Here is a 25,539-nt window from a genome sequence, read left to right as displayed (position 1 = left end):
AGAATCCTTCGCCGGGCTACTAGGGACGCAAAGTGGACGGGTTAGGTGGATTGGTCATGATAAATTGCCCTTAGTGTCCAAAACTGCCCTTAGTGTTGGGTGGGGTTACTGGGTTATGGAGATAGGGTGGAGGTGCTGAACGTGGGTAGGGTGCTCTTTCCAAGAGCCGGTGCCGACTCGATGGGCCGAATGGCCTCCTTCGACACTGTAAATTCTATGATAATCTATGATAAAGGCCAACACGTCGGCCTCTCTCGCCTCCTGCACTCCCGGCTCATCTGCAACCCCAAATATAGCCAACCCTCAGCTTGGTTTGACCCGGACCCCCACCACCTTCGAGATCACTTTTGCCACACCCACCCAGAACCCATGCAATACCGGACATGACCAAAACATGTGGGTGTGGTTCGCCGGGCTTCCCGCGCATCTCCCGCACCTATCTTCCACTCCAAAAAACCTACTCAGCCTTGCTCCCGTCATATGCGCCCTGTGTAGAACCTTGAATTGTATCAGGCTGAGCCTCGCACACGAGGACGAAGAGTTTACCCTACTTAGGGCATCTGCCCACAGCCCCTCCTCAATCTCTTCCCCCAGCTCCTCCTCCCATTTTCCCTTCAGCTCCTCTACCATCGTCTCCCCCTCGTCTCTCATTTCCCAATATATATCTGACACCCTACCATCACCCACCCATGACCCTGAAATCACTCTGTCCTGGATCTCTTGCGCCGGGAGCTGCGGAAATTACCTCACCTGTTGCCTCACAAATGCCCTCACTTGCATATAGTGAAATGCATTCCCAGGTGGCAACCCATATTTTTCTGTCAGTGCTCCCAGACTCGCGAACGCCCCGTCTAAGAACAAGTCCTACAATTTCGCAATTCCTGCTCGCTGCCAAGATTTAAATCCCCCATCTATCCTTCCCGGGATGAACCTATGGTTGTTCCTTATCGGGGACCACACTGAGGCACCCGTCACTCCCTTATGTCGTCTCCACTGCCCCCAAATTTTCAGAGTTGCCACCACCACTGGATTTGTGGTGTATTTTTTCGGGGAGAACGGTAACGGCGCCGTCGCCAGTGCTTTTAAGCTAGTTCCCCTACAGGACGCCATCTCCAGTCTTTTCCACGCCACTCCTTCCCCTTCCCTCATCCACTTACATATCATTGACACGTTGGCGGCCCAATAATAATCACTTAGACTCGGCAGTGCCAGTCCCCCTCTGTCCCTACTGCGCTGCAGGAACCCCCTCTTTACTCTTGGGGTCTTTCCAGCCCACACAAAGCTCATAATGTCCAAAGATGTGCAGGTTAGGTGGATTGGCCATGATAAATTGTCCTTCGTGTTCAAAATTGCCCTTAGTGTTGGGTGGGGTTACTGGGTTATGGGGATAGGGTGGAGGTGTTGACCTTGGGTATGGTGCTCTTTCCAAGAGCCGGTGCAAACTTGATGGGCCGAATGGCCTCCTTCTGCACTGTAAATTCTATGAAATTCTATGAAATAACACTCTTGTCCACCTTCTTTAAAAATGCCTTTGTAATCAATACAGGGAGGCACTGGAACACAAAACGAAACCTCGGAAGGACCACCATTTTAACCGCCTGCACCCTGCCCACCAATGACAGGGGCGCCATGTCCCACCTCCTAAAGTCCTCTTCCATCTGCTCTACCAGTCGTGCCAAGTTAAGCTTATGCAAGGTTCCCCAGTTCCTGGCCACCTGGATCCCTAAATACTGGAAATCTCTTCTTACCCACCTCAACGGTAAATTGTCTATTCCCCTGCCCTGTTCCCCGGGGTGCATCACAAACAGTTCACTCTTCCCCATATTCAATTTATATCCTGAAAATTCTCCAAACTCCCTGAGTGTCTGCATTATCTCAGGCATCCCCTCCACTGGGTCCGCGACATACAACAACAAATCATCCGCGTATAATGACACCCGATGCTCTTCTCCTCCTCTAAGTACCCCCCTCCACTTCCTAGAGCCCCTCAGCGCTATGGCCAATGGCTCAATTGCCAACGCAAACAGTAACGGGGACAGGGGACATCCCTGTCTTGTACCCCTAGATAGTCGAAAGTGGTCAGATCGTTGCCTATTTGTAATCACACTTGCCACCGGGGCCCTGTACAGGAGCTGAACCCATCTAATGAACCCCTCTCCAAATCCAAATCTCCTCAGTACTTCCCACAGGTAGTCCCACTCCACTCTATCAAATGCTTTCTCTGCATCCATCGCCACCACTATCTCCGCCTCCCCCTCCGGTGGGGGCATCATCATCACCCCCAACAGCCTCCGTATATTAGCATTCAATTGCCTCCCTTTAACAAACCCCATTTGATCATCATGCACCACCCCAGGGACACAGTCCTCTATCCTCGTCGCCATCACCTTGGCCAAAAGCTTGGCATCTACGTTCAAGAGGGAAATAGGCCTGTATGACCCGCACTGCAACGGGTCTTTGTCTCTTTCCAGGATCAGCGATATCGTCGCTGGCACATACTGGCACTGGAGCGAGTCCAGCGGAGATTCACATGGATGATCCCAGAAATGGTAGGCCTAACATACGATGAACGTCTGAGGATCCTGGGATTATATTCATTGGAGTTTAGGAGGTTGAGGGGAGATCTAATAGAAACTTACAAGATAATGAATGGCTTAGATAGGGTGGATGTAGGGAAGTTGTTTCCATTAGCAGGGGAGACTAGGACCCGGGGGCACAGCCTTAGAATAAAAGGGAGTCACTTTAGAACAGAGATGAGGAGAAATGTCTTCAGCCAGAGAGTGGTGGGTCTGTGGAATTCATTGCCACAGAGGGCGGTGGAGGCCGGGGCGTTGAGTGTCTTTAAGACAGAAGTTGATAAATCCTTGATTTCTCGAGGAATTAAGGGCTATGGAGAGCGGGTAGATGGAATTGAAATCAGCCATGATTGAATGGTGGAGTGGACTCGATGGGCCGAATGGCCTTACTTCCACTCCTATGTCTTATGGTCACCTCCGACATCGTCGGGGATATGTCCCCCTTTCCCTAGCCTCATTAAAGGTTCTCGTCAGAAGTGGGGCCAGCAGGTCCACATATTTCCTATAGAACTCCACCGGGAAACCATCCGGTCCCGGGGCCTTCCCTGCCTGCATGTTCCCAATTCCTTTTACCATCTCCTCCACCTCAATCTGCGCTCCCAGTCCTGTCATCTCCTGTTCCTCAACCTTCGGGAACTCCAGCTGGTCTAGGAAATGCATCATTCCCTCTTTCCCTTCCGGGGGTTGAGCCTTATATAGCCTCTCGTAAAATACCTTAAACACCCCGTTCACCCTCTCTGCTCCCCGTTCCATCTTTCCCTCCTCGTCTCTAACCCCTCCGATCTCTCTCGGAGGGGTTAGAGCAACCTCTTCCTAAGTTGTTGGGCCAGCAGCCGGCTCGCCTTCTCTCCATATTCATACTGCACTCCCTGTGCCTTCCTCCATTGTGCCTCCGCCTTACCCGTGGTCAACAAGTCAAAGTCCGTGTGCAATCTCCGTCTTTCCCTGTATAGCCCTTCATCTGGAGCCTCCGCATATTACCTATCCACCCTCAAAATCTCCCCCAACAATCTCTCCCTTTCTTTACCCTCTTGTTTCCCCTTATGGGCCCTTATGGAGATCAGCTCCCCTCTAACCACCGCCTTCAGCGCCTCCCAGGCCACTCCCACCTGGACCTCTCCATCATCATTGATCTCTAGGTACCTTTCAATACATCCCCTCACCCTTACACATACCCCCTCGTCCGCCAACAGTCCCATATCTAATCTCCAGAGTGGGCGCTGCTCCTTTTCCTCTCCTACTTCCAGATCTACCCAATGTGGGGCATGATCTGAAATGGCTATAGCCGAATACTCCGTTCCTGCCACCTTCGGGATCAGCGCCCTTCCCAGGACAAAGAAGTCTATCCGGGAGTACACTTTGTGGACATGGGAGAAGAAGGAAATCTCTTTACTCCTTGGTCTAGTAAATCTCCAGGGATCCACTCCTCCCATCTGCTCCATAAAGCCCTTAAGCACCTTGGCCGCTGCCGGCCTCCTCCCGGTCCTAGATCTGGACCGGTCCAGCCCTGGGTCCAGCACCGTGTTGAAGTCCCCCCCCATTACCAACTTTCCCATCTCCAGGTCCGGGATGCAACCCAACATACGCTTCATAAAGTTCGCATCATCCCAGTTCGGGGCATATACGTTCACCAGCACCACCGCCTCACCTTGCAATCTGCCACTCACCATCACGTATCTACCCCCACTGTCCACCACTGTGGTCTTCGCCTCAAACAATACCCGTTTCCCCACCAGTATTGCCACCCCTCTATTTTTCGCATCCAAGCCCGAGTGGAATACCTGTCCCACCCATCCTTTTCTTAATCTGACCTGATCCGCCAGTTTCAGGTGCGTCTCCTGAAGCATGACCACGTCTGCCTTTAGCTTCTTTAGGTGCGCAAATACCCTTGCCCTCTTAATCGGCCCATTCAACCCTCTCAAGTTCCACGTGATCAACCGGGTTGGGGGGCTCTTTACCCCCCCCCCCCCCCCCCCCTCGTCGACTAGACATCCCCTTTTTTAGACCAGCTCCTCACCCGGTTCCCACGCACCCGCTTATCCCCCGGACGGTGCCCTCCCGTCCCATCCCGTAACAGCTCCCCCTTCCCCTTAGCAGCAGCAACCCAGTTAACCCCCCCCGCTAGATCCCTCTCTAGCTTAGTTGCTCCCCCCATATTGCTTCCGGAAGTCAGCAAACTCTGGCTGACCTCGGCTTACCCCGTTTATCCTTAGCCTCCCATTATGTGAGGCCCCCTCCTTCCTGCGCCCCCTTTTCCCGCCACAATTTCCATAGCGCGGGAACAAAGCCCGCGCTTCCCTCTCGGCCCCGCCCCGATGGCGCCGCTCCCTCTCTCCTTCACCCTCCCCTTCCCCACCGGCACCCACATTTCTTTGTGTCCCCCCCCTTCGAGGGGAAAGAAAATTTTCCCCCATCTGATTCACAGTCCCTTGCCACCACCTCGCTCCTTCATTTAAAACACTCTTTCTCAAATCTAGTCCAATTTCTCTTCAATAAATGTCCACGCCTCCTCTGCCGTCTCGAAGTAGTGGTGTTTACCCTGGTGTGTAACCCACAGTCTTGACGGCTGCAACATTCCGAATTTCACTTTCCTCTTGTGGAGCGAGCACCGCCTTGGCCCGATTGAAACTCGCCCTCCTTCTCGCCACCTCCGCACTCCAATCCTGATACACGCGGATCACCGTGTTCTCCCACCTGCTGCTCCGTGTCTTTTTCGCCCATCTCAGGACCATCTCCCTGTCCTTGTAGCGGTGGAACCTCACCACTATTGCTCGAGGTATTTCTCCTGCCTTTGGTCTTCTCATGAGGACTCGGTACGCTCCCTCCACTTCCAGCGGGCCTGTCGGGGCCTCAGCTCCCATTAAGGTATGGAGCATCGTGCTTACATACGCCCCAACGTCTGCTCCCTCTGCCCCTTCAGGAAGACCCAAGATTCTTAAGTTCTTCCTCCTCGAGCTATTTTCCAGGGCTTCCAGTCTCTCCATACACCTCTTATGCAGTGCCTCGTGCGTCTCCGTCTTCACCACCAAGCCCTGTATCTCGTCCTCGTTTTCGGCAGCTTTTGCCTTCACTCCACGGAGCTCCATCTCTTGGGTCTTCTGCGCCTCCTTTAACCCCTCAATCGCCTGCAGCATCAGCGCCAGCACCTCCTTCTTGAGCTCCTCCACACATCGCCGGAGGAACTCCTGCTGTTCCAGGCCCCATACCAACTGGCCGCCCTCCGCCGCCATCTTGCTTCTCACTTCCCTTCTTTGCCGCTGCTCCAGAGGATCCTCCACAATCTGGCCACTATTATCTCTTCTATCCATTCACATCCGGGGGGACTCTCTTCTATGTCGCCTCACAGTGGGTTTAGCCTTCGAAAATTGCCGTTGGGGCTCCCGATAAGAGCCCAAAAGTCCGTTGAAACGGGAGGTGCCGAAACGTGCGACTTAGCTGGTCATCGGCGCACCCGGAAGTCAGCTCTTCCCGAAGGGAAGAGTGCGCGAAATGGCTGCTTTCGTCAATGTGGAGGTGCTGCATCCTGGAGATGGCCTGAACACTCTCCACCTCGTGGGAGGCTTGTTTTTCACTTTCTGCCGTTTTGTACCGTGAATAGCGACCTAATGTCTTGTACTCGTATGGCAGCGTGCCCATCCCGCTAAATACATCTGGGTACTGGGTTAGGATGTGTCGATGCTGGCTTGAAGATCCGAATCATAGAATCATAGAAGTTTACAGCATGGAAACAGGCCCTTCGGCCCAACCAGTCCATGCCGCCCAGTTTTTACCATTAAGCTAGTCCCAGTTGCCCGCACTTGGCCCATAACCCTCTATACCCATCTTACCCATGTAACTATCTAAATGCTTTTTAAAGAATGGGAAGGTGTTGTGATGTAGACCCTTTGAATGAGGTACAGTTGCTTGCAGGAGTGCGCACCTAGCAGGGACGCCCTGTCTGGTTTAACAATGTCGAAGCGCAAGTTTGCTTGTGTGTGTCGGCTGGACACCTGCAGATGGCAGGACCCCAATGCCTTGATTGCGTTTCCATTGTAGTCCAGGAGTTTGCAGGCAGCTGGAAGGATTGTGGGAGGCTTCTTGATTCTCTTGAAGTCCACCTGCGAAATCAAGTTGGTGGAGGCACCTGTGTCCAGTTTCAACTGGATGGGGCAGTGGTTGACCTTCATCACTGCATGCCAGTCGTCCTCGGAATTCACGGCCAGGATTGATTGGACATGCGATGTGTCCGGTGTGGCGTATTCGCACTTCGTAATGATGCCCACTCGGTAAGTGTTGTCCATGTATTCATCATCTGGATCCGTCGCACTGCCTGGATCAGAGTCATGCATTCGGTGTTGCACACTTCTGATGCGCCGCTGTCGGAATTGGGAGCGCTGGCTCCTGACTGGTGGTGCAGATTGGCACAGGGCTGCATAGTGGTTTGGTTTCCCACAGTTTAAACAGCGTTTGCCTCTTACAGGGCAGTTTTTTTAAAAATGGGCGGTGCCGCAGTTCGCACACGTCATCGGTGTCATGATGCTCAGTGCGTCGTTGCGCATGTGCGGTGCGGTTCTCGGATGTCTGCACCTGCGCAGTGCGGTTTTCGGCCACTTCGCAGTGACTGGCAGGGTCATGGGCTTGATGTTCAATAATTGCTCTCGCAGAGGATCAGAGTGGACTCCAAAAACGATTTGGTCTCTGATCATGGAGTCAGTGATATCACCGAAGTTGCAGGATTGCGCTAGCAGTCTAAGGTTAGTTAGATAGGAGTTGAAGGATTTGTCTTTACCTTGCATCCTCTGCTTGAAGATGTAGCGCTCAAAGGTTTCGTTGGTGTCCTCGCAGTGGCTGTCAAATTTGTCCAGAATGGTTTGGTACTTCGTTTTGTCCTGCCCTTCGGAAAAGTGAAAGGAGTTGAAGATCTTTATCTCATGTCACCCTTAATGGTGAGTAGAAGAGCTATCTTCCGAGCATCGGTCGCACCACTGAGGTCGGATGCTTCCACGTATAGTTGAAATTTCTGCTTGAATGATCGGCAGTTGGCACTAAGATTGCCGGTGGTCCTGAGCTGAGGAGCCTGAATCTTGTCCATTGTGCCTGTATTCAGTAGCTGGTTGTCACGGATCTTGCTGAGTTGAACTAAAGAGATCGAACAGTCACTCCTGGTATCATGTTGAGTGATGCTGCTTCGGATAACACAGGCTGCTACTTGATGCAGTCTTAACTAAAGGATGCTCCAGACTCTGAAATGAGTTCAATGTGTTTATTCAACTATTAACACAGTTCTCAAATGAGTTTGACTCTCTGCTAATCTAACTGTAGTAACTCAGTCTAACTGTACCAGCTTGCTCTAAGCCACGTGCTGGGGTGTGATGCTGCTGATCAACCCTGTCTAACTCTCTAGATGTCTGTCTGTGCAAAGAGGCAGGATGTGAGTGCCTCATCCCTTTTAGTGTTTATGTCATGCCCCCTTGTGGTGATGCCACCTCTGAGTGTCCGGACTGCCCATTGGTTGTGTCCTATTCTGAGTGTTCATTGGTTGCATGTTTGCATATCATGACAAGTGTCATTGAATAGCGGTGGGGAACTCACCGGCAGAGCCTGAAAACCTCGCCACAAATTAACTCGGAAATTGTTTGGGAGAATCGCGTCAAATATGTTTAGAATATCATGTAATTACACACATATAATATAATAGAGGACAGCTAATCTTGGAAGTGATTCTCATTCTTGAGAGTTTGAGAATCAACAATTTCAAACACAGCAAAGACAAAATTAAAAGTGCTCTTGTAAAAATAATGATTTATCTTCAATGTTATCAAATCCAATTGCACATATGTATACCAACACATTGGTTTCTAAAAATAATTCGTGAAATGCAGGGGCCGTTTAGCACAGGGCTAAATCGCTGGCTTTAAAAGCAGACCAAGGCAGGCTAGCAGCACAGTTCAATTCCCGTATCAGCCTCCCCGAACAGGCGCCGGAATGTGGCGACTAGGGGCTTTTCACAGTAACTTCATTTGAAGCCTACTTGTGACAATAAGCGATTTTCATTTTCATTTCATTTTCAAATGTGACTAAGCCAGCATTTGTTGCTAATCCCTAATTGACCTTCAGAACACAAGGCGCCGCTTTGAACTGATTCCATATGATGAAGGTGCTCCAAGGTGCTGTTAGATAGGAAGTTCCAGAATTGTGACACAGCGATGCTGAAGAAAAAGCAATATATTTTCCAGTCAGGATGCTGTGTGAAGGAGGCTTGGCTAGTCACTGCAGATGGTTTTGTAGACGGTACACACTGCAATCAAGGTGCATGCAGGGAGTGAATGTTCAAAGTGATGGGTAAGCTGCAAATCATGCGGGCTGTTTTGTACTGGATGGCGTTGAGTGTTGTTGGAGTTTCATTCATCCACACAAGTGGAGAATATTCCATCACACTCCTGACTTGTGCCTTCTAGATGGTGGACAGGCTTTGGGGAGTCAGGGGGTGAATTACGCACTGCAGAATTCTCATCTCTTATCTGCTCTTGCAGCCACAGTATTTAGGTAACTGGACCAGTTAAGTTTCCAGTCAATGATAACCCCCAGGATGAAGATGGTAATACTGTTGAAAATCAAGCAGAAGTGGTTAGCCTTTCTCTTATTGGAGATGGTCATTGCTTGGCACTTCTGTGGTTGGAAGGTTACTCGTTATTTATTAGACCAAGCTTGAATGTTTCCCAAGTCTTGCTGCAAGCAGTCATTGATTGCTTTATTATCTGGGGAATTGCCAATAGAATTGAACCGTGCACAATCATGAGCAAATGTCCAGACTTTTGACATTTTATGGAGGGGAGGATGAAGCAGCTGAAGATGGCTGGGCCTAGGACACCATTCTGAAGAACTCTTGCAGCAATGTCCCTGGGATGTATGACTCAGCTTTTTCCATATGTAGACCAATAGGGGTTGGAGCCTCAACGGTCCTGGCAGAACCAAAACTAAACATCAGAGTTATTAGTGAATTAATGCCCTTTGATAGCATTGTCAAGAACACCTTCAATTACTCTGCTAGTGATTGAGAGTGGACTGATGGGGCAGTGATTGGCTAGATTGGATTTGTTCTGTTTTTATGAATAGATATACCCTTGCAGTGTTCCACTTTGTCAAGTCAGTTGCCAATGTTAGAGTCAAATGGATCAGCTTTGGTTTGAGTTGCTGCTTGTTTCAGAACATAAGTTTTTACCATTACACACCGAATAGGTCATAAGTTTTTATAACAGATTAAACTGAAGGTGGGTGCCACAGTGGCACAGTGGTTAGCGCTGCTGCTTCATGGTGCTGAGGACCAGAGTTCGATCCTGGCCCCGGGTCTGTGTGGAGTTTGCACATTCTCCCTGTGTCTTCATGGGTCAGCCCCACAACCCAAAGATGTGCAGGGTAGGTGGATTAGCCACGCCAAATTGCCCCTTAATTGGAATTTAAAAAAAAAAAATTACAACTTCAGGACTGATATTTAAATGATGCCCAACCCACCGTCCAAACACATTTTTCATCCCAGTTTTTCCCCTTTCCTCTCCTGTGCCAGGGAGATAAGTACCTGCAGTACCACAGCACACTAGCAAGCATTAGCAAGCAGCAGTGACCAGCAACTCACTTTCACCTCTGAATTGGAAGTTTGTGGGTATAATGCCTTGTCCAGAGACCTCTGCAAATAATGTTGGGCTGACACTCCCGTACATGACTGAGGAAGCTGGAGGCACTGGCTTGCAAGTGAAACATTACACAGAGAGCCGGGCTCAGCTCTCAGCTGGATGTTAAAGATTCCACAACATGAGTTGAAGAGGAGTCTCAGGGGAGTTGCCCAAATATATATCCCTGAGCCAGCACAGCTAAAACAGCTATTTATGGGACCTGGTTGCATGAAAATTGTCTGCTGTGTTGCCGTACGTTACAACGATGACTACACTTCAAAAAATAACCCATTGACAGTGAAGCCCTTTCAGTAATGCTGGGCAAGTTGAAGGGGTTATAGAGATGCCACCTATTTCTTTTTTTCACATATCATCAATATTATAATTTATATAAAGATGATCTTATGCCATAAAATTCAGCTCCTTCTTAATCCAGTACTGGAGACTGACCTTATGCCATGTAAAGTATACCGTAGAAATGATAAAACTATTGAGACGAACAACAAACCTCAATTAGACAATTTGATATCATCATCGGATGAAGAGCAGACTTGGTCTTATATGGCCATCGACTGAAAGTTTGGTCTAAAAATGCTTTGAGCTCAGCCTTACTGTGTTACTTCAGTTTGCAGCATACTGTGACATTTTTAAGCAAGAGGATTGATTTTATTTTGGCATGAACGACGATAGAATCCTGCTTAAGTGAGTCCCAAGGTGTTAGCTGACACTAGTGAAAAGGACAAATATATCAAGGCCTCTGTGCTGTGCCTTTAACTTCATGCCATCCAAATAGAAAGATCCTGGAAATGAGAGAATGGTACATTCATCAACTTATTGGTAGAGTCCAGGAAGCTCCAGTTGCCGACTGCTGAGAGGGCAAGTTCATTCTTGGCATATATTCAGCTTCTTTGTTATGAAGGCTGATACTCAGGTCCATGTTGGCTCTCCCCGGGAAATGGCTCGCCCAATATCATCTCAGGTAATCTGGCAGAACATCAGCAGCACAGCGGAAACCCAGGTTGGAGGCAGAACTGTCGGGTGTGTTCTGACTACGAGCAGCACAGCGGTATCTATAGCAATAGGACTAAAAAGACATCTGAAAGTTAGAGCTGGACAGATATAACTGTTGGAATGTCTGTGCGCACTCAGATTTTCTCCTGGCTCATCACACCTTCTAGATATAAAACTCCTCTTTCCTCCACACACCATGCTTTTCCCGAGAACCATGAAATGTTTTCATGTTCAAGTATTTAGCCAATCTTCTTAGGAAAGTTACTACTGAATCCGCTTCCGTTTTATGTGATGCATTCCACATCGTAACAACATTGCGGCAAAAGAAATCCTCATTTCCCCTCCGGCTCTTTTGTCAATTAGCTCAAATCTGTTTCCTCTGGTTACTGATCCACTAGGGACCGGAAATAGTTTCTCCCTATTTACTCCAATATCACAACAGGGACATACAAATCAAGGTGACTAAAGTTCCAAGAAGTTGGAAAGAGCTGGTCAATTGGTGAAATCACATACACAGAAGAGGTTCTATGAGAACCTGCCTCTCACCTAGGCAGGGCTGCAGCTATTCACTTTCACTCCTTGAAGACTTCCCAGCCTGTCAGTTTCACTGAAGCAGTGCCCTCAAATATACTCTTGCCTGGTTTACCCTAAGGAAGCCTGTGCACTGGTTGTTAAAGGTAGAATGTTGGGTTAAATCCTCTGCTAATTGGGGATTTCTGTGTTAAACTGAATTACCCGACAGCTCCACAGGAATCTCCCATTCACCTGCCAACCCACTGAGGTTAAACCCGGAAGTGGGCAGAATCATGTCATGTGCCTGACTTATTGCCAGTTTTGGGGGTTTAAACCCCAGCAAGCATGTGAACCTGTTTCTCCATAGCAATTAAAATTCAGTCCAGTGTCTCTACTTATAAAGTAAAGGATCCCACATAGATTTTATTTTTCAAATAGCTTCATCAACGTGTCCTGCCACCTTGGAAGATAAGTGTAAGTGAATATGTAGGTCTTTCTGTTCCTGCACCATTGTTAAAACTCTGCCATTCATGAAATGCAGAAGCTCGGAAATTGTGGCTTTTGAGGTGAAATGTGTGACTTATGAGGATATAATTTTAATAGAATGTCCCTGATAATGGAAACAGACAGGCATTCTCCCACTTTCCATTAAAAGAGGCATTCTGACTGGGGTAAGTTGCATAAGCTAAACTTGTCCCGGTTGGTTAAGCAAGTGAGGGACGAGTTCCGGAGATGGGATGCACTCCCGCTGTCATTGGCGGGGAGAGTGCAGACGGTGAAGATGTCGATTCTCCCGAGATTCTTGTTCATATTTCAGCATCTCCCCATTTTCATTCCGCGGTCCTTCTTTAAGAGGCTAGATAAAATTATCCTGGGATTTGTTTGGGCGGGAAAGTCCCCACGGGTGAGGAAGGGGATGCTCGAGAGGAACCGAGGGGATGGGGGGGCTGGCGTTGCCGAACTTTAGCAACTACTACTGGGCAGCTAAAATAGCCATGGTAAGGAAATGGATGGTGGGTACGGAGTCGGTATGGGAGCGACTGAGGCTGCTTCGTGCAGTGGCACTAGTTTGGCAGCCTTAGTTACGGCGCCTCTGCCGCTCCCACCGGCATGATACTCCACCAGCCCTATAGTGGTGGCGGCTCTACGGATCTGGGTCCAGTGGAGGAGGCATATAGGGGAGGTGAGAGCATCGGTTTGGTCCCCAATCTGGTAACCACCGATTTGCCCCGGGGGATATGGACGGTGGGTTCTAATTATGGCGGAGGGCGGGGATTGCGAGGATGGGCGATCTGTTCCTGGAAGGGAGCTTCCCGAGCATGAAGGTGTTGAAGGAGAAGTTCAGGCTGGAGAGAGGGAATGATTTCAGATACTTGCAGGTGCGGGATTTTGTACGCAGATTGGTACCATCCTTCCCACGCCTCCCACCAAGGGGGATCCAGGACAGGGTAGTTTCCAGAGGAGGTGTGAGAGAGGAGAGTCTCCGACATTTACAAAGAACTAATGGGAGCAGAGGAAGTACAGACCGAAGAACTGAAGCTTAAGTGGGAGGAGGAGCTCGGGGAGGAGATAGAGGACAGCACATGGGCAGACTTTGAGTAGAGTAAACACGACCGCAACATGCGCCAGGCTCAGTCTGATCCAGTTCAAGGTCGTACATCGGGCCCACATGACGGTGGCCCGGATGAGCAAATTCTTTGGGCTGGAGGACAAATGTGCTAGATGTGCCGGAGGACCAGCGAACCATGCACACATGTTCTGGGCGTGTCCTAAACTAAGGGGGTACTGGCAGGGATTGGCGGACGTCATGTCCCGGGTATTGAAAACTAGGGTAGCAATGAGTCCTGAGGTGGCAAGTTTTGAGGTTTCGGAGGACCCGGGAGTCCAGGAGGAGAAAGAGGCCGACGTCTTGGCCTTTGCTTCCCTGGTAGCCCGGCGCCGAATACTGTTGGCATGGAGGGATTCAAAGCCCCCGAAATCTGAAGTATAGCTTTCGGACATGGCGAGCTTTCTCGCATGGAGAAAATTAAGTTCGCCTCGAGAGGATCGCTGTCAGGGTTCACCCGGAGGTGGCAGCCATTCGTTGACTCCTTCGCGGAGAATTAATCGTCGGGGGGGGGTTAGGGTAGAGTAGAGTAGGGGGTTGCTTAGGCAGGTTCTTGCGAGAAGGGAGTTGATGCTTGCATTATGTCTTATTTGCTTTTTGTACACTACGGTATAATGTAGCTGTTTTATATGCCAAATATACCTCAATAAAATTGTTTATTTAAAAAAAAGAGGCATTCTGGGTCTATTATATGTTCAGAACGCAGGAACTGGAATAGATAATTTTGCTTAGAACTGCTCTGCAGTTCGGTTCATTACTACCTGAAAGTAATGTTGCTGGACTAGTAATCCACTACCCAGGGGGCATGGGCTCAAATTCCACCATGGTGGATTCTAAATCCAACTAATTGGAAGACAAAGCTAGGCTCAGTATTGCTGACCATGAAACTATTGTTGTAAAAGCTGGTTCACTAATGCCCTACAGAGAAGGAAATCTGCCCTTCTTACCAGGTCTTGCCTACATGTGACTCCAGACCCATAGCAATGTAGTGGACTCTTAATTGCCCTTCTGGCCCCAGCAAGCCACTCAATTTCAGGTGCAAATAGGGATGGGCAACAAATGCCAGTGATGCTTACAGCGCTGGCCAATAGTGCAGCTCTGTCCAAATAACAAACCTTCCATAATTAAGATTGATCCGTTTTTTAAAAATAATAATAATTTGGCTAATTATCAGCGGTGAGAACACAACAGACTCCACATTTGATTTGAATACACACAAAATATCATCTGACAATTTTAATTCTATTTATAAAAGCGTAACATAATTTAATCGTTGTAGTACATTTTCTACAAATTACCCATTTTTCAATGATGTTCATTTTATTCAGAAAGACCTTTGATGCAAAACCACCCTCGCTTCCCTGTGTGTGCCTGCAACCAGATGTGTGATCGGAAATGTCTTACATTTGGCATAATCAATAGATGGCCCCCAACAGGCTGTTAGTTATATTTTGACAGCGGTTATCAAAGGGGCAACGGAAAAAGGGAATAAAAAAGGGGAATGAGAAATTTATAACCTACTTTGTCACATTAATATATATTTTTTAAATGGGCCGGAATTCTTTGCGCCCTCCGGCAGCGCACCCCTGCCCGTGGGTTTCCCAGCAGTGTGGGGTGGCTTCAATGGGAAAACCCATTGACTAGCGACGGGTGTCAGACACCTGTTCCCGGCGAACGATACGCCGCTGAGAAAAACGCGGCTGAGGGATGGGAGAATCCAGCCCATGATAGATTAATCAAGCACCTCTTTCACATGAGTCAACGTTCACCCCCCCTCCCCTCCCAGAAATATCAACATCCTAAAATGTGGCTTATATTGCTGGGGGATCCATCTTAGACCTTCCTCTGAATGCATACTTCAACTTGGGGAAGAATATTGAGATTTCTGACTTTCCATGATTGTGGCCTTAAGGGGTACATCCCATTCTTGCCTCCAAAATGCAAACCCACGGCTGCTTTTAGAACAAGAGTTCTGCACATTTTTATTTACACTTTATTTATAGCTAACATGGCATAAAAAAAGGTTTTATTTCCAGTCTAGAACTGACCTGGGGCTATTTAGCACAGGGCTAAATCGCTGGCTTTGAAAGCAGACTAAGGCAGGCCAGCAGCACGGTTCAATTCCCGTATCAGCCTCCCCGAACAGGCGCCGGAATGTGGCGACTAGGGGCTTTTCACAGTAACTTCATTTGAAGCCTACTTGTGACAATAGCGATTTTCATTTCATTTCACCTACATAAATGAAGACCACAATATGTTCTTACTTTCACCGATTGTAGCCAAAATAAATTACCGTTAACCATAGCTGACCAGCTGTAGGCAGGCTAAGGGCTGGCTAAAAAATATAAGACAGATCGGCAATGGAAAGAATCCAAGTGACCAACTGTTTTGAATCTAATTTAAACAGTTGAGTGTAGTAACATTACCTAGCAACCATGTCTCTTTTTCACAGATGACATTTGGTTTCCTGTCAGTTTTTCCTACTCAAACCCTTATCACATTAAGGCCAGAAATAGATTTCTTCTATCTAAAACTGGACGTCTGAGGTACTTTTAAAATAAAAGTAAACTTGGGTTTGTGGTCAAAGTACAAAGTCAACAGCAACATACTTCATTGTACCCTGAACAGCATCAAGGTGACTGCTGGAAAATGACAGCATCATTAATTAATCTACATCTTCCTGTGTTAATAAGACATCCAATTCCCCAGACATTTGGCAGATTAACTTTTCCAAGTAATAGCTCGAGATTCTTAGATTGAAAAATAAATAATCCACTTAGATTTAAACATTCAATTGTTTAAGTCTGGTCTGCTTTCTATTTTTTTTTTGAGTGATCTCAAAGCAGAATAGTTAAAGTCTTCAGATATCCTATAGACAGGAGCTGGTTTGGCTATGCTATTGTTATCTGTTTTAGTGCATGGTGAATGAAGGAAGGACTAGCGTTTAAAAATGATGTCCCAAATCACTTTGGGCGAAATTCTTCACTCCCGCGCCGGTTGGGAGAATCTCCTGGACCGCCAAAATTTCCCGGGACGCCGGTCCGACGCCCTCCTGCGATTCTCCCAAGCGGCGGGAACGGCCCCGTCGAGTTCCGCGGGCCGTAGAATCGCCGGAGACACCCAAAATGGCGATTCTCCGGCACCTCCGCTATTCTCAGGCCTAGATGGGCCGAGCGGCCAGGCCAAAACGGCGGGTTCCCCCCGGCGCCGTCCACACCTGGTCGCTGCCGTCGTGAACAGTGCGTGAACGCTGGGGGGGGGCTGCGGAGTGGGGGGGGGGGGGGGGGAGATCCTGCAAATCACACCTCAAATGTGGGGTGGCCTGCGAACGGTGCCCACCTCTCTGAAGGAGGAACTCCTTCCTTCCGCGGCCCCACAAGATCCGTCTGCCATCTTCTTGCGGGGTGGACTTAGAGAGGACGGCAACCACGCATGCGCGTGTTGGCGCCGGCCAACCCGCGCATGCGCGGATGATGCCAGTTATGTGGCACCGGCCGCGTCATCTATGCGGCGCCGCCTTTACGCGGGCGACAAGACCTGGCGCATGTAGATGACGCGGCCCCGATCCTAGCCCATTGTCAGGGCCTGAATCGGTCGGGAAAGGGGCCGTTTCGCGCCGTCGTGAACCTCGACGGCGTTCACGACGGCGCGGCCACTTCGGCGCGGGAGTGGAGAATCCCGCTCTTTATGACCAATGAGAACTTCTGAAGTTTAGCCATTATTATAATGAGGGAAACAAAGCAGCCAATTTTGCACACAGCAAGCCCTGTCAAACAGCAATGAGGTAATAACCAGATAATCTGCTTTAGTCATGTTGTTTGTAGAATAAATATTGGCCAGAGCACGTCAGATCGCCCCTGCTCTTCAAAATAATGCCTTGGATCTTTTATGTCTACTCCATATAGAGCCTGGAATGAAAATGTTCAAACCTTCCCAAGATTGTGTTGAAGCAAAATCTGGCACAACGCCACATAAGGCCATATTACAGCCCATGGCCAAAAGCTCGGTCTGAGGTGGGTTTTAAGAAGCATTTAAAAAAAAGAAAGATAGAAGGAGAGGTTTATGGAGGGAATTCCAAAGTTTGAGACCTTGAGTTAACATTTAAATTACGCAATCAAGTCCTTGGATTGGGCCACTTTAAAAAATAATTCATGGGATGTGGGCATCATCGGCAAGGCCAGTAGTTACCACCCATCACAATTGCCCTTGTGACGGTGCTGGTAATAGATCATAGAATTTACAGTGCAGAACATGGCCATTCGGCCTATCGAGTCTGCACCGGTCCTTGGAAAAAGCACTCCATTTAAGCCCACACTTCCAACTTTTCCCAGTAACCCCACCTAACCTTTTTGGAAACTAAGAGCAATTTAGCATGGCCAATCCACCTAACCTGCACATCTTTGGATTGTGGGAGGAAACCGGAGCACCTGGAGGAAACCCACGCAGTCACAGGGAGAATGTGCAGACTCCGCACAGACAGTGACCCAAGCCGGGAATTGAACCTGGGACCCTGGAGCTGTGAAGCAACTGTGCTAACCACTATGCTACCGTGCTCCCTATGATGCTAGGAGGGGGAGCTTCAGTTCTGTGGAGAGACAAAAGAAGCTAGGATTGTTCTTCTGCAAGCAGAGAATGTTAAGGGGAGATTTGATAGCTGCCTGATGATTCTCTTTTTAACTCAGTGAGCTGTCATGATTTGGATTGCACTGCATGAATGGGTGGTGGAAGCAGATTCCATAGTAACTTTCAAAAGGGAATTGGATAACCACTGTGCTACAGTGCTGCTCTGCCTCCATGACCACTGAATGGTTTGTTCAGCCAGTTCAATGGGCAGTTAACCGTCATTGCTCTCGGCCTGGAGTTAGAAGTCGGTCAGGCTGGGCACTGTTAGAAAATTTCCTCCCCTAAATGACTTGAATGAATGAGATGATTTTTTACAACAATCCAGTCGTTAATGGTCAGCATTACTGTTACTAGCTTTCTATTTGGTGGGGGTTGGGAGACAGTGGCGAAGCAATATTATCACCAAGCTAGTAATCCAGAGGCTCAAGCTAATCTTCTGGGGGCATGGCTTCAAGATCTCACCATGGCAACTGGTGAAATTTAAGATCAAAGAATTGAATTTGGAATGAAATACACGAATCAGTGATGGTAACCAGGCAACATCAGCAACTGTCGTTAAAAACCACCGGGTTAACTAACATCCTTTAGGGAAGAAAATCTGCTGCTCTTACTGGGTCTGGTCTAAGTGAGCCACAGCAATGTGCCGGACTATTAACTGCCCTCTGAAATGGCCGAGCCAGCCACTCAGTTATAGGGGAATTAAGGGATGGGCAACAAATGCTGGCCTTGCCAATGGTGCCCACGACCCATAAAAGAATAAATACATTTTAAAAATCCAGACTTATTTAATGAACTGAAATGATAAGTCATTTGTTGTTTAGGATCAGGTGTGATCTGTCGCTCAGTGGTAGCACTCTCCCCTCTGAGTAAAAAGGTCGTGGGTTCAAGTCCCAATCCAGGGATTTCAACTCGAAATCCAGACTGAGATCCAGTGAAGCTGCACAGTCAGTACAGTCTTCCACTGGCTGAAATTTAAACCATCTGCCCTCTCGGGTAATTGCAAAATAGTCCACGGACGAAGAGCAGGGAGCTTACCCCAGTGTCCTGGACAATAATATTTTTATTTTTATTTTTTAAAATCAGGGGAGAGCGCGAATGCAGTCCCCCACTACCACAAATTTTGCAGTCGAGTATCCCGCATTTGGGGACATCGCAGGCGTCAGCACACCCGAAGTGCAATGGGCTAGCATCGTCCTGGCGAACTGCCTTTTTTCCCCCAAAAAATATACTTTATTCATAAAATCTATCATAAACATTACAGAACATTTCGAATTGTCTTGACTGTACATTTCCATCAGAGTTACACATTCCCTTGACTTTCTTCCATTCAATTTTGATAACTTTACACACATATCGCTCTTTACGTTACAATTCCTTCTTAAACATTTACATTGTCATGTTTCTTTTATACATTGGAGTGTTAATGACCCAGACCGAGGGGGGTTTACACTGTTACCCGCCCCTTGGTGCACCTCAAATTTTAGCCAAGGTCATCGCCAATCAGGTCAAGTATGCTCTGGAGTCGGTGATCCACCCTGACCAGACCTGTGATGTACCCGGCAGGAAGATCTCTGATAGCCTCGCGCTACTCAGGGATACGATCGCCTATGTGCAGAACAGGAGGGTGAACACCTGCCTCATCAGCCTTGACCAGGAGAAGGCTTTTGACAGAATATCGCACACCTACATGATGGATGTGCTCTCCAAAATGGGGTTTGGGGAGGGAATTCGCAATTGGATCAAACTGCTCTACACAAACATCTATAGCACAGTCTCAATCAATGGGCGGGAATCAGAAAAGTTGCAGATCAAATCTGGAGTCAGGCAGGGCTGCCCTCTCTCCTCTGCCCTGTTTGTGTGCTGCATGGAACCTTTTGCCGAGTCCATCAGGAAGGATCCAGGTATAAGAGGAGTGATGATCCCAGGCAATGGAGGTGTGCAAGTCAAGGCCTCCCTGTACATGGACGACATTGCGTCTTCTGCTCGGATCCCGCGTCTGTACACAGGCTCTTGAATGCCTGCGACCAGTTTGAACTGGTCTCGGGAGCCAAGGTAAACCGCGGCAAGAGCGAGGCCATGTTCTTTGGGAACTGGGCCTTCCGGCCCTTTGTCCCCTTCACTGTCAGGTCAGATTACCTGAAGGTGCTGGGGATATGGTTCGGAGCGGCTGGGGCGTGCACCAAAACTGGGAGGAGTGCATAGCCAAGGTAAGACAGAAACTGGGATGGTGGGAGCAACGCTCCCTCTCCATTGCGGGCAAAACCCTGGTCATCAGGTGTGAGGCACTCTCGGTGTTACTGTACGTAGCGCAGGTCTGGCCTGGACAATAATTATTCCTCAAAATCATCGATATAAACCTGGTCAGTATCTCATTGTTCTTTAGAGGAGCCTGCTCTGTGCAAATTGGTTGCTGAATTTCCTATATTACAAGGGTAATTGCACGTCAAAGAAACCTTGTTGGCTGTAAAGTGCTTTGCGACATCCTGAGATCATGAAGAAACTAAATAAATGCAAGTTCTTTCTTCCTTTCACACGTCCAGTTCCTAGATATTCATATGAAAGCCAAAATAACATCACCATCACTCCTTTTAGCAAGTATCAAGAACAATCAGGAACTAAGAGTTTCTTTTTGGTTATCACTTTGTCATTACAAGTGTTTGCCGTTGACCCGTTAAATGAAATAAACCAACAGTTTGAGGGACATGAATTAAAATAAACAGTTTAAGTTTATGATACATCTGCAGTGCTGGCATTTTATCTCTACTGATATTGAGAGTTAGAAGAATTTTGAGGCTTGCCTTCAGGTTCGGTGATCGTCTAATTTGAAAAAAAGACATTTAAAGCAAATTGAAAGGCTTCTATAGAACTTAATCGGGGCACCCCATTGCCACCGAAATTGACACGGGAAGGGCATTAAATTGGGTCCATTTTGTTCAAGAACGTTATGTATTTGTTGAATGTATGCCATCCTTCCAGTGTATTTTATTTGACGGGGGACTTTAGAGTTATTTACTTTGTGACTCTGAGGTTTTAGGGTGTACTCGTGACATGAATGTTTGGACCTCAAGATTTCACTTCTCAGGGCAGCACAGTGGCGCAGTGGGTTAGCCCTCATGGCGCCGAGGTCCCAGGTTCGATCCCGGCTCTGGGTCACTGTCCGTGTGGAGTGTGCACATTCTCCCCGTGTTTGCGTGGGTTTCGCCCCCACAACCCAAAGATTCATAGAATTTACAGTGCAGAAGGAGGCCATTCGGCCCATCGAGTCTGCACTGGCTCTTGGAAAGAGCACCTACCCAAGGTCAACACCTCCACCCTATCCCCATAACCCAGTAACCCCACCCAACACTAAGGGCAATTTTGGACACTAAGGGCAATTTATCATGGCCAATCCACCTAACCTGCACATCTTTGGACTGTGGGAGGAAACCGGAGCACCCAGAGGAAACCCGCGCACACACGGGGAGGATGTGCAGACTCCGCACAGACAGTGACCCAAGCCGGAATCGAACCTGGGACCCTGGAGCTGTGAAGCAATTGTGCTATCCACAATGCTACCGTGCTGCCCGTGCAGGGTAGGTGCAGGGTAGGTGGATTGACCACGTTAAATTGCCCCTTAATTGGAAAAAATTAATTGGGTACTCTAAATTTTTTTTTTTTTTTTTTATAAATATTTTACTTCTCCAAGCTGGTACAAGGTGATGCTGCCCACATAAGGTGTTGTCCATTTGTCCCCTCAAGACCTGACCACCATTTTTGCATCTTGTGGTTAAAAATACCACTCCTGTGTGGCTCTGCAAGGTGCTATCATGGCCCGATTAGCATGTGAACACAAATCTATTCTACACAAACATCACAGCACTAATTAAGTCAAAATTCCAGTGAGGGCCTACCTCAAAAGAACACAACCCTGAACATTCATGAAAGAAGACAGCTTAATCCATCAATTCTCATCTGGAAGCTATTACTGAAATGGTGCTATTGACGATTTAAAAACTGAAAGACAAAATCAGCACCGTGGGAAGACACTTCACAGGAGCGCTATCAAGCAATACCTGACTCTGACGCATAATGATACATTAGAACAAATGACCCAAAGCTTGGTAAAAGAGCTAGGTTTTTGAAGGTGGAAAGAGTTGGAGCGGTTTTGGGACAAAAGGAGGAGGAAATACTAGAACTTTGCTTGGGCCTAGGCAACAGGGCATTCTGTACTGCGAGAGTATGTACACCTTTCTGAGTTTGAATCAGTTTTAACCTTTAATCTGAGTTTTTGTAAACCACATTGAGTTCAGGGTGGACGGAGTTTAAATAAACTAGAAAAGCAGCTGATTGTAATGAGGCGAAACCAGTGCGTTCTGCAGCCTCCTTGCACCAAGTGCTGTAGTACTTACTGGTTGGTTTCATTTTAATCACCAAAATCGCAGCAACCTGTCAAGAAACAATTTTTCTCAAAATTAAACTAAAACTGTTTAGATGAAATCTCTTCATCTTATCGCGATGCCCTCATAGTATGGTTACACCACAGAAGGAGACCATTCGACTCATCGTGACAATGCTAGTTCAGTTGGTCCCTTTTCTTGCAGCCTTGCAATTTATTTCTCTTCAGATAATTATCCAAATCCTTTTCAAACCCCAGGATTGAATCTGCTTCCATTACAGTCTCGGGCAGTGCATGCCAGAGCCTAACCACTTGCAACATGAAGTAGTGTTTCCTCGTGCTTCTGGTTCTATTGGCAATCACACTTTTTCCATTCAATCACAGGATGTGGCAGTCGCTGGCCCGACCAGCATTTATTACCCATCCCTAATTGCCCTTGCGTAGGTCGTGGTGACCTGCCTCCTTGAACCGCTGCAGTCCATTGTTGTAGGAATATCCACAGTGCTGCCTCGAAGGGAATTCCAGGATTTTGACTCAGCGACCGTGAAGGAACTTCACACCTTAAACTGATGTACTTTGGTCCTTGAATCTTCCAGCAACGGGAGCAGTTTCTCCCTATCTACTCAGACCCCTCAGGATTCTGAACACCTCTCTTAATTTTCTCTTCTCGAAGGAAAACAGCCAATCTATCAACGTAACTGACGTTCCTCATTCCTGGAACCATTCTTCTTGCATTCCCTCAAATGGGGCACAATACTCCAGTTGAGGCCGAACCAGTGTTTTATAAAGATTCACCATAACGCCCTTGCTTTTGTACTCTATGTCTCTTCTTATAAAGCTCAGAACTCCATATGCTTTATTAACTTCTTTCCCAACCTGTCCTGCCACCTTCAATATTTGTGCACATATACCCCAGATCCTTCTGCTTTTGCTCCCCCCCGAGAATTGCATCCTTTATTTTATATTGACTTTCTTCATTCTTCCTACCAAAATGCATTACTTCACACATCTCTGTGCTAAATTTCATCTGCCACTTGTTTGTCCATTCCACCAGCCTGCCTATGTCTTCTTGAAGTCTCTCACTATCCTCACAGTTCGCAGTACCTCCATGTTTTATGCTGCCTGCAACTTTTGAAATTGTGCACTGCACACCCAAGTCTCAGTCATTAATATAGATCAAGCAAAGATGTGGCCCTAATACTGATCCCTGGAAAAACGTCTTTATAAATCGTGCTCCATTCCAAAAAAAATAACTATTTATCACTCGTCTCTTTTTTCCTGTCTTTTAGCCAGTGTCATATCCATGCTGCCACTGTCTCTTTTATTCCGGGAGTTTCGACTTTGCTGACAAGCTAGTTGTGTGGCACTTTAAAAATCACCTCTTGGAAGCTCATGCACACTATATCAACTAAACATATTGTCCTCAGCAACCTCTTTGCTACTTCATTGAAAAACTCAATCAAATTAGTGTATATGATTTGCCCTTAACAGATCTGTGTTGACTTTCCTTATTTAATCCACACTTGGCCAAGTCACTGTTAATTTTGTCCCGAATGATCGTACATACAAATGTAGAAAATTCTGAACACAAAGTCTATTTCATCCCTGCCTTGACTTTTGGGCCAATATCCCTTCATTTTTAATTCTACCTATTGGGCAGATCAGGGACTAACAAAACGGTAGTTTCAAAGTACAGAAATGTGGTATGTGCTTCATTTATTACTTCCCCACAAATCAAATCAGAAGCATTAACAAATAATAGAAAGACGGATTTGCATTTCTCTCATGCCTTTCATAACCTCAGGATGTCTCAAAGCACCAAAATAACCAACCATCCCATATTTTATAGAAATGTCCCAAGATTTTACATTTTATTCCATGTCCTGTTCATTGACTCACTGGGACACCCTTTGTCCCGTATCTTTTGGGCAGCAACTGGGCGACTGCTGCAGTGCTGCCTCTTGCCACTGCCCTTTTAATCTTTGTTATTGGAGCATGCACAATACGCACGCATTGCCCTAGTGTACTTGGCCATGGGGACGAGAAGAGGTCTCATCAAGGCCAATCCTGGAGGAAAGAACATCTCTTTGGCCTGTTTTTGTGTAGACGGTTAGGTGCAAAATGCTGAGCAGTGTGCGGAGTGCTAAGTGAGCAGCGCACAGAGCGTTGAGGGAGCAATGTATTGAGGGAGCCCTATTGAAGAATTAAGGGAGCAGTGTGTAGAGAGTCGAGGGAGCAAAGTATTGAGGGAGCCCTATTCGGAGAATTAAGGGAGGAGTGTGTAGAGCGTTGAGGGAGCAGAGTATTGAGGAAGTGCTAATCGGAGCATTAAGGGAGTCGCCTATAACTATAAAATATAAGGAATGTTGCAAAGGGCCAAGTTTGTAGTTGGATGATTTCCAATTTTCCCCAGACAGGAAGTCTTCTTTGCTGCCTCAACTCTTCAGCAATGGAAATTATGCACATTATCATTTATAATGCAGTCTCTCGAACTGCAAAAAAAGGCTACAAATCCTTCATGGATGCCATATGCATGGAACTTTATTCTTTTGGTGAATGAATGATTTTCAAGCAATCTCCTATCCTGATCTTCTTTGTTATAACCATAAGCAGTGATTGACAGCTGCAATGGTCTCTGGTTAGAGTAGTAGAGATTTAAAAACTAGGAATCAAGTAGATGTTGTAAAGCAAAGGGACATCATCTATCCAGATTGGCCTTAAAGTGATCAAATAGCCTTCCTTATCTCGGATTATCTTGTGGTCTTGTTTATCCCCTTTTCTCAGAATTATGCAAATAAGATTGATATGTTCGCTTGATTTCTATTACTTTAAAAAAATAAATTTAGGAGTACCCAATTCATTTTTTCCAATTAAGGGGCAATTTAGTGTGGCCAATCAACCTACCATGCACATCACTGGGTTGTGGGACGAAACCCACGCAAACACGGGAAGAATGTGCAAACTCCACACGGACAGTGACCCAGAGCCGGGATCGAACCTGGGACCTCGGTGCCATGAGGCAGCAGTACACTGCGCCACCGTGCTGCCCTTGATTTCCATTACAATCTAAATTATATTGTTAGATAAAATATTTAAAATAATTGATATTTTAACTTGACGAGCTGGACTCAATTGGACCTGAAGAGACAGCCTATTCTGGTTCAGCTTAGACTTGGGGACCACACA

General features: G+C 47.4%; 1 protein-coding gene and 1 pseudogene across 6 annotated transcripts in view; both read right to left on the bottom strand.

Annotated features, from left to right (window-relative positions):
- Nucleotides 1-25,539, bottom strand: part of sumf1 (sulfatase modifying factor 1) — a 296,237-nt gene that overhangs the window by 55,006 nt on the left and 215,692 nt on the right. For 4 of the 6 annotated variants that reach the window (XM_072472146.1, XM_072472145.1, XM_072472143.1 and 1 more), the window contains one exon: nt 10,870-11,309. The exons of the other annotated variants lie outside the window; for them this stretch is intronic. In XM_072472146.1, the coding sequence (XP_072328247.1) occupies nt 11,196-11,309 (114 nt within the window). In that variant the 3' untranslated portion in view covers nt 10,870-11,195. Of the gene's footprint in view, nt 1-10,869; nt 11,310-25,539 lie in introns of those variants that run through there. 6 annotated transcript variants of the gene reach the window in all.
- LOC140388671 (U1 spliceosomal RNA) lies at nt 19,059-19,205 on the bottom strand (annotated as a pseudogene).

This window comes from Scyliorhinus torazame, chromosome 13 (assembly GCF_047496885.1).
Source record: "Scyliorhinus torazame isolate Kashiwa2021f chromosome 13, sScyTor2.1, whole genome shotgun sequence".
Classification (NCBI taxonomy): Eukaryota; Metazoa; Chordata; class Chondrichthyes; order Carcharhiniformes; family Scyliorhinidae; genus Scyliorhinus; species Scyliorhinus torazame.
This window is presented reverse-complemented; position numbering and strand designations above follow the sequence as displayed.